This window comes from Anomaloglossus baeobatrachus, chromosome 2, assembly GCF_048569485.1.
Source record: "Anomaloglossus baeobatrachus isolate aAnoBae1 chromosome 2, aAnoBae1.hap1, whole genome shotgun sequence".
NCBI classification, from domain to species: domain Eukaryota; kingdom Metazoa; phylum Chordata; class Amphibia; order Anura; family Aromobatidae; genus Anomaloglossus; species Anomaloglossus baeobatrachus.
Genome location: NC_134354.1, coordinates 441,122,510 through 441,132,121, shown reverse-complemented (window position 1 = coordinate 441,132,121; position 9,612 = coordinate 441,122,510). Strand labels below are relative to the sequence as shown.

General features: G+C 49.8%; 1 protein-coding gene across 2 annotated transcripts in view; it reads left to right on the top strand.

The window, feature by feature from the left end:
* Nucleotides 1–605: 605 nt before the first annotated feature.
* Nucleotides 606–9,612, top strand: part of LOC142291618 (ras GTPase-activating protein 4-like) — a 352,484-nt gene continuing 343,477 nt past the window's right edge. Inside the window, exon 1 of one of the 2 annotated variants that reach the window (XM_075336273.1) lies at nucleotides 606–893. In XM_075336273.1, coding sequence (XP_075192388.1) covers nucleotides 829–893 — 65 coding nt within the window. In that variant the 5' untranslated portion in view covers nucleotides 606–828. The remainder of the gene's footprint in view (nucleotides 894–9,612) is intronic. The other variant, XM_075336274.1, reaches the window with a different exon arrangement.

Genomic DNA, 9,612 nt, shown 5'->3' with positions numbered 1-9,612 from the left:
ATATTAGCCCAGAGCCACTTCATGGCACCCTCCTTTGCTGGATTTTACGCTACACTGCATCTTTTTTTGGGATTCTTAAAAACCTACAAGATCAGCAGGTGACCACACTAGGCTCTTGTGGTCACCTGCTGATCTTGTGTAGGAAACAGATGCAGTGTAGCGTAGGATCCAGCAAAGGAGGGTGCCATGAAGTGGCTCTGGGCTAATATTATAATGCATTCTAATGCTCTAATTACCTCCAATTTATTTATTAGGGAGTATATTACTGTGCTGTTGCAGAGTGCGACTGTTTTTTTTTTATTATTCATATAATATATATATATATATATATATATATATATATATATATATATATATCATAACTTTTGGTGCCATAAGAGGAGGGGGACCCAGGCACAATTTCCTGCACAGGGGCCCCAAGCTGTCCTGCCCTGGTGATTTGTATGGGGAGAGCTCTGAATTTGCTCTGCCCTCTATAGCCATGCACACAGTGACAGGGGACCTATGCAGAGCAGATTGTCCCAGATCTTTGCTCCGGAGTGGGCAGTGAGAGCCGAGGTCTCAGCTTCAGAGTGTCTGAGCACTCCTTCCATTCACTCCGCAGGCTGGCACCACACGTCACGACCCTGTGACGTCACAGAACTCCAGGAGAAGGGAGAGCAGCTCGTGAGCACTTGTGGCCCCGCCCCCCGAGGGCTCCTCCGCCGCTGCCCGCATCTGACTGCTATTTCCCCGCAGCCACAGCAGCACCTGCCGAGCGGAGCCCGGAGGACTAATGTGCAGGGAGCGGAGCCCGGGAGCCGGCTGCTGAACCCTCCTCTCACCGCCATGGCCGGACGGAGCTCCCTCTTCATTCGGGTGGTGGAAGGGAAGAACTTACCAGCCAAGGACATGTAAGTAGCTGCGGTGCCCACAGGCTGTGTGCTGCGGTCAGGGGAAAGTTCAGCCTGAGCCACTGACTATGAGTGCGGAATATGCCAGTGTCAGGATTGTGTACTGCGCTGCAGGATATGTCAGTGCTATAGAAATAACAGCTAGCTGTCTGGATCGGTGACATTGGCAGAATATGTTCCCTGGCTGCCAGGGGCGCCAACAAGACACTGCCTTGGCTTCTGTACTTCGTGTGTCAGTGACAATCGTGCCACATGGTACAGTGGCATCCTTCTGGGTATATGCCCAGTACAGTGGGACGCTTCCTTCAGGGATGCACACTGGCAGATCTTTCCTCCAAAATAGGCTGCTACCGTGATGTGAGACCCTTACATACAGGGATTGGGGAACAAATTGCCTGGGAGGAGGAAAGCCCGGGTACCACGATCCCATACCCTGATCTGATCTATCGAGACGACATGCACCAAAAAATCCAGATATCCATTACAGTGGAGCCTTGGACTACGAGCAGAATTAGCTCCGGGACTGTGCTCTTAAACCAAGTTACTCTTATATCAAAGCGAATTTTCCCATAGGAAATAAATGAAACAGACAATTCGTTCCACAACCCAAAAATATTTACTGTATTTATACAAACTTATTACAGTAATACAAATAATCTACTGTATTCATATAAAATTACTACAGTACACTAATACAAAACACTGTACAGTAATACAAAATAATGTACTGTATTCATATAAAATTATTACAGGACACTAATACAAAACACTGTACAGTAGAGACATATATAACAAATTAAACTGCAGATTAGCTTACAATAGAGCTGTTGGTGTGCGGGAGGTGGACTATAGAGAGAAATAATGATGTATAAATATGACAACCCTTATTCTAATACAGTACACAAAAAAGACACCCCAAATCTATTCTCCCCAAAATAAGGACAGAACTAAACAAGTGTGGTGTAGGAATACTGCACAGGCAATCAGAGTACAATACAAGCAATGTGCTATACTGGTTAGCAGAAGGTACAATATCCACAAATGCAAATTGCTGACATGCTATATAGTATATACTGTACAATGGTATACTATATACAGTACATATATACAGAAAGTTACCTCCAGAGCGGGTCAGAGCGCGGTGAAAGGACGGAAACGGAAATGTGCACGGTGAGAATTTGCTCTTATTGCAAATCATTGCTCTTAAACCAAGTTACAAATTTGTAAAAAGCTTTGCTTGTCTTGCAAAACGCTCTCAAACCAAGTTACTCTTAATCCAAGGTTCCACTGTATTTATATGGCACCAGTGGATTCTGCCGTCAGTGCCTGTCCCCAGTGCTGATCACAGCCACTTATACTGTAGGTATAGGCGAATGACGTATGTAGGGTCACGTCACTAGTGGTCACCACACACTGGCCCCTGTCCCCAGTGCTGATCACAGCCACTTATACTGTAGGTATAGGCAGATGATGTATGTAGGGTCACGGCACTAGTAGTCACCACACACTGGCCCCTGTCTCCAGTGCTGATCACAGCCACTTATACTGTAGGTATAGGCGGATGACGTATGTAGGGTCACATCACCAGTGGTCACCACACACTGGCCCCTGTCCCCAGTGCTGATCACAGCCACTTATACTGTAGGTATAGGCGGATGACGTATGTAGGGTCACGTCACTAGTGGTCACCACACACTGGCCCCTGTCCCCAGTGCTGATCACAGCCACTTATACTGTAGGTATAGGCAGATGATGTATGTAGGGTCACGGCACTAGTAGTCACCACACACTGACCCCTGTCTCCAGTGCTGATCACAGCCACTTATACTGTAGGTATAGGCGGATGACGTATGTAGGGTCACATCACCAGTGATCACCACACACTGGCCCTTGTCCCCAGTGCTGATCATAGCCACTTATACTGTATGTATAGGCAGATGACGTATGTAGGGTCACGTCACTAGTAGTCACCACACACCGGCCCCTGTCCCCAGTGCTGATCATAGCCACTTATACTGTATGTATAGGCAGATGACGTATGTAGGGTCACGTCACTAGTGGTCACCACACACTGGCCCCTGTCCCCAGTTCTGATCACAGCCACTTATACTGTAGATATAGGCGGATGACGTATGTAGGGTCACATCACCAGTGGTCACCACACCACACACTGGCCCCTGTCCCCAGTGCTAATCACAATCACTTATACTGTATGCATAGGTGGATGACGTATGTAGGGTCACGTCACTAGTGGTCACCACACACCAGTCCCTGTCACCTGTGCTGATAACAACACCATTATATATATAGGCAGAAGACATATGTAGGGTCATGTCACTTGTGGTCACCACACACTGGCCCCTGTCCCCAGTGCTGATTACAGCCACTTATACTGTATGTATAGGCGGATGACGTATGTAGGGTCACGTCACTAGTGGTCACCACACACTGGCCCCTGTCCCCAGTGCTAATCACAGCCACTTATACTGTAGGTATAGGCGGATGATGTATGTAGGGTCACGTCACTAGTGGTCACCACACACTGGCCCCTGTCCCCAGTGCTGATCACAGCCACTTATACTGTAGGTATAGGCGGATGATGTATGTAGGGTCACGTCACTAGTGGTCACCACACACTGGCCCCTGTCCCCAGTGCTGATCACAGCCACTTATACTGTAGGTATAGGCGGATGACGTATGTAGGGTCACATCACCAGTGGTCACCACACACTGGCCCTTTTCCCCAGTGCTGATCATAGCCACTTATACTGTATGTATAGGCAGATGACGTATGTAGGGTCACATCACCAGTGATCACCACACACTGGCCCTTGTCCCCAGTGCTGATCATAGCCACTTATACTGTATGTATAGGCAGATGACGTATGTAGGGTCACGTCACTAGTAGTCACCACACACCGGCCCCTGTCCCCAGTGCTGATCATAGCCACTTATACTGTATGTATAGGCAGATGACGTATGTAGGGTCACGTCACTAGTGGTCACCACACACTGGCCCCTGTCCCCAGTTCTGATCACAGCCACTTATACTGTAGATATAGGCGGATGACGTATGTAGGGTCACATCACCAGTGGTCACCACACCACACACTGGCCCCTGTCCCCAGTGCTAATCACAATCACTTATACTCTATGCATAGGTGGATGACGTATGTAGGGTCACGTCACTAGTGGTCACCACACACCAGTCCCTGTCACCTGTGCTGATAACAACACCATTATATATATAGGCAGAAGACATATGTAGGGTCATGTCACTTGTGGTCACCACACACTGGCCCCTGTCCCCAGTGCTGATTACAGCCACTTATACTGTATGTATAGGTGGATGATGTATGTGGGGTCACGTCACTAGTGGTCACCACACACTGGCCCCTGTCCCCAGTGCTGATCACAGCCACTTATACTGTATGTATAGGCGGATGACGTATGTAGGGTCACGTCACTAGTGGTCACCACACACTGGCCCCTGTCCCCAGTGCTAATCACAGCCACTTATACTGTAGGTATAGGCGGATGATGTATGTAGGGTCACGTCACTAGTGGTCACCACACACTGGCCCCTGTCCCCAGTGCTGATCACAGCCACTTATACTGTAGGTATAGGCGGATGATGTATGTAGGGTCACGTCACTAGTGGTCACCACACACTGGCCCCTGTCCCCAGTGCTGATCACAGCCACTTATACTGTAGGTATAGGCGGATGACGTATGTAGGGTCACATCACCAGTGGTCACCACACACTGGCCCTTTTCCCCAGTGCTGATCATAGCCACTTATACTGTATGTATAGGCAGATGACGTATGTAGGGTCACGTCACTAGTAGTCACCACACACTGGCCCCTGTCCCCAGTGCTGATCATAGCCACTTATACTGTATGTATAGGCAGATGACGTATGTAGGGTCACGTCACTAGTAGTCACCACACACTGACCCCTGTCCCAAGTGCTGATCACAGCCACTTATACTGTAGATATAGGCGGATGACGTATGTAGGGTCACATCACCAGTGGTCACCACACCACACACTGGCCCCTGTCCCCAGTGCTAATCATAATCACTTATACTGTATGCATAGGTGGATGACGTATGTAGGGTCACGTCACTAGTGGTCACCACACACCAGCCCCTGTCACCTGTGCTGATAACAACGCCATTATATATATAGGCAGAAGACGTATGTAGGGTCATGTCACTTGTGGTCACCACACACTGGCCCCTGTCCCCAGTGCTGATTACAGCCACTTATACTGTATGTATAGGCGGATGATGTATGTGGGGTCACATCACTAGTGGTCACCACACACTGGCCCCTGTCCCCAGTGCTGATCACAACCACTTATACTGTATGTATAGGCGGATGACGTATGTAGGGTCACATCACTAGTGGTCACCACACACTGGCCCCTGTCCCCAGTGCTGATCACAGCCACTTATACTGTATGTATAGGCGGATGATGTATGTAGGGTCACGTCACTAGTGGTCACCACACACCGGCCCCTGTCCCCAGTGCTGATCACAGCCACTTATACTGTATGTATAGGCGGATCATGTATGTAGGGTCACGTCACTAGTGGTCACCACACACTGGCCCCTGTCCCCAGTGCTGATCACAGCCACTTATACTGTATGTATAGGCGGATGATGTATGTAGGGTCACGTCACTAGTGGTCACCACACACCGGCCCCTGTCCCCAGTGCTGATCACAGCCACTTATACTGTATATATAGGCGGATGACGTATGTAGGGTCACGTCACTAGTGGTCACCACACACCGGCCCCTGTCCCCAGTGCTGATCACAGCTACTTATACTGTATGTATAGGCGGATGACGTATGTAGGGTCACGTCACTAGTGGTCACCACACACTGGCCCCTGTCCCCAGTGCTGATCACAGCCACTTATACTGTAGTTATAGGCGGATGACGTATGTAGGGTCACATCACCAGTCGTCACCACACCACACACTGGCCCCTGTCCCCAGTGCTAATCACAATCACTTATACTGTATGCATAGGTGGATGACGTATGTAGGGTCACGTCACTAGTGGTCACCACACACCAGTCCCTGTCACCTGTGCTGATAACAACACCATTATATATATAGGCAGAAGTCATATGTAGGGTCATGTCACTTGTGGTCACCACACACTGGCCCCTGTCCCCAGTGCTGATTACAGCCACTTATACTGTATGTATAGGTGGATGATGTATGTGGGGTCACGTCACTAGTGGTCACCACACACTGGCCCCTGTCCCCAGTGCTGATCACAGCCACTTATACTGTATGTATAGGCGGATGACGTATGTAGGGTCACGTCACTAGTGGTCACCACACACTGGCCCCTGTCCCCAGTGCTAATCACAGCCACTTATACTGTAGGTATAGGCGGATGATGTATGTAGGGTCACGTCACTAGTGGTCACCACACACTGGCCCCTGTCCCCAGTGCTGATCACAGCCACTTATACTGTAGGTATAGGCGGATGATGTATGTAGGGTCACGTCACTAGTGGTCACCACACACTGGCCCCTGTCCCCAGTGCTGATCACAGCCACTTATACTGTAGGTATAGGCGGATGACGTATGTAGGGTCACATCACCAGTGGTCACCACACACTGGCCCTTTTCCCCAGTGCTGATCATAGCCACTTATACTGTATGTATAGGCAGATGACGTATGTAGGGTCACGTCACTAGTAGTCACCACACACTGGCCCCTGTCCCCAGTGCTGATCATAGCCACTTATACTGTATGTATAGGCAGATGACGTATGTAGGGTCACGTCACTAGTAGTCACCACACACTGACCCCTGTCCCAAGTGCTGATCACAGCCACTTATACTGTAGATATAGGCGGATGACGTATGTAGGGTCACATCACCAGTGGTCACCACACCACACACTGGCCCCTGTCCCCAGTGCTAATCACAATCACTTATAATGTATGCATAGGTGGATGACGTATGTAGGGTCACGTCACTAGTGGTCACCACACACCAGCCTCTGTCACCTGTGCTGATAACAACGCCATTATATATATAGGCAGAAGACGTATGTAGGGTCATGTCACTTGTGGTCACCACACACTGGCCCCTGTCCCCAGTGCTGATTACAGCCACTTATACTATATGTATAGGCGGATGATGTATGTAGGGTCACGTCACTAGTGGTCACCACACACTGGCCCCTGTCCCCAGTGCTGATCACAGCCACTTATACTGTATGTATAGGCGGATGACGTATGTAGGGTCACGTCACTAGTGGTCACCACACACTGGCCCCTGTCCCCAGTGCTGATCACAGCCACTTATACTGTATGTATAGGCGGATGATGTATGTAGGGTCACATCACTAGTGGTCACCACACACCGGCCCCTGTCCCCAGTGCTGATCACAGCCACTTATATTGTATGTATAGGCGGATGATGTATGTAGGGTCACGTCACTAGTGGTCACCACACACTGGCCCCTTTCCCCAGTGCTGATCACAGCCACTTATACTGTAGGTATAGGCGGATGACGTATGTAGGGTCACATCACCAGTGGTCACCACACACTGGCCCTTGTCCCCAGTGCTGATCAAAGCCACTTATACTGTATGTATAGGCAGATGACGTATGTAGAGTCACGTCACTAGTAGTCACCACACACTGGCCCCTGTCCCCAGTGCTGATCATAGCCACTTATACTGTATGTATAGGCAGATGACGTATGTAGGGTCATGTCACCAGTGGTCACCACACCACACACTGGCCCCTGTCCCCAGTGCTAATCACAATCACTTATACTGTATGCATAGGTGGATGACGTATGTAGGGTCATGTCACTAGTGGTCACCACACACCAGCCCCTGTCACCTGTGCTGATAACAACGCCATTATATATATAGGCAGAAGACGTATATAGGGTCATGTCACTTGTGGTCACCACACACTGGCCCCTGTCCCCAGTGCTGATTACAGCCACTTATACTGTATGTATAGGCGGATGATGTATGTGGGGTCACATCACTAGTGGTCACCACACACTGGCCCCTGTCCCCAGTGCTGATCACAGCCACTTATACTGTAGGTATAGGCGGATGATGTATGTAGGGTCACGTCGGCGGATGACGTATGTAGGGTCACATCACCAGTGGTCACCACACACTGGCCCTTGTCCCCAGTGCTAATCATAGCCACTTATACTGTATGTATAGGCAGATGACGTATGTAGGGTCACTTCACTAGTAGTCACCACACACCGGCCCCTGTCCCCAGTGCTGATCATAGCCACTTATACTGTATGTATAGGCAGATGACGTATGTAGGGTCACGTCACTAGTGGTCACCACACACTGGCCCCTGTCCCCAGTGCTGATCACAGCCACTTATACTGTATGTATAGGCGGATGACGTATGTAGGGTCACGTCACTAGTGGTCACCACACACTGGCCCTTGTCCCCAGTGCTGATTACAGCCACTTATACTGTATGTATAGGCGGATGATGTATGTAGGGTCACGTCACTAGTGGTCACCACACACCGGCCCCTGTCCCCAGTGCTGATCACAGCCACTTATACTGTAGATATAGGCGGATGACGTATGTAGGGTCACATCACCAGTGGTCACCACACACTGGCCCTTTTCCCCAGTGCTGATCATAGCCACTTATACTGTATGTATAGGCAGATGACGTATGTAGGGTCACGTCACTAGTGGTCACCACACACTGACCCCTGTCCCCAGTGCTGATCACAGCCACTTATACTGTAGATATAGGCGGATGACGTATGTAGGGTCACATCACCAGTGGTCACCACACCACACACTGGCCCCTGTCCCCAGTGCTAATCACAATCACTTATAATGTATGCATAGGTGGATGACGTATGTAGGGTCACGTCACTAGTGGTCACCACACACCAGCCCGTCACCTGTGCTGATAACAACGCCATTATATATATAGGCAGAAGACGTATGTAGGGTCATGTCACTTGTGGTCACCACACACTGGCCCCTGTCCCCAGTGCTGATTACAGCCACTTATACTGTATGTATAGGCGGATGATGTATGTAGGGTCACGTCACTAGTGGTCACCACACACCGGCCCCTGTCCCCAGTGCTGATCACAGCCACTTATACTGTATGTATAGGCGGATGATGTATGTAGGGTCACGTCACTAGTGGTCACCACACACCGGCCCCTGTCCCCAGTGCTGATCACAGCCACTTATACTGTATGTATAGGCGGATGATGTATGTAGGGTCACGTCACTAGTGGTCACCACACACTGGCCCCTGTCCCCAGTGCTGATCACAGCCACTTATACTGTAGGTATAGGCGGATGACGTATGTAGGGTCACATCACCAGTGGTCACCACACACTGGCCCTTGTCCCCAGTGCTGATCATAGCCACTTATACTGTATGTATAGGCAGATGACGTATGTAGGGTCACGTCACTAGTAGTCACCACACACTGGCCCCTGTCCCCAGTGCTGATCATAGCCACTTATACTGTATGTATAGGCAGATGACGTATGTAGGGTCACGTCACTAGTGGTCACCACACACTGGCCCCTGTCCCCAGTGCTGATCACAGCCACTTATACGGTAGATATAGGCGGATGACGTATGTAGGGTCACATCACCAGTGGTCACCACACCACACACTGGCCCCTGTCCCCAGTGCTAATCATAATC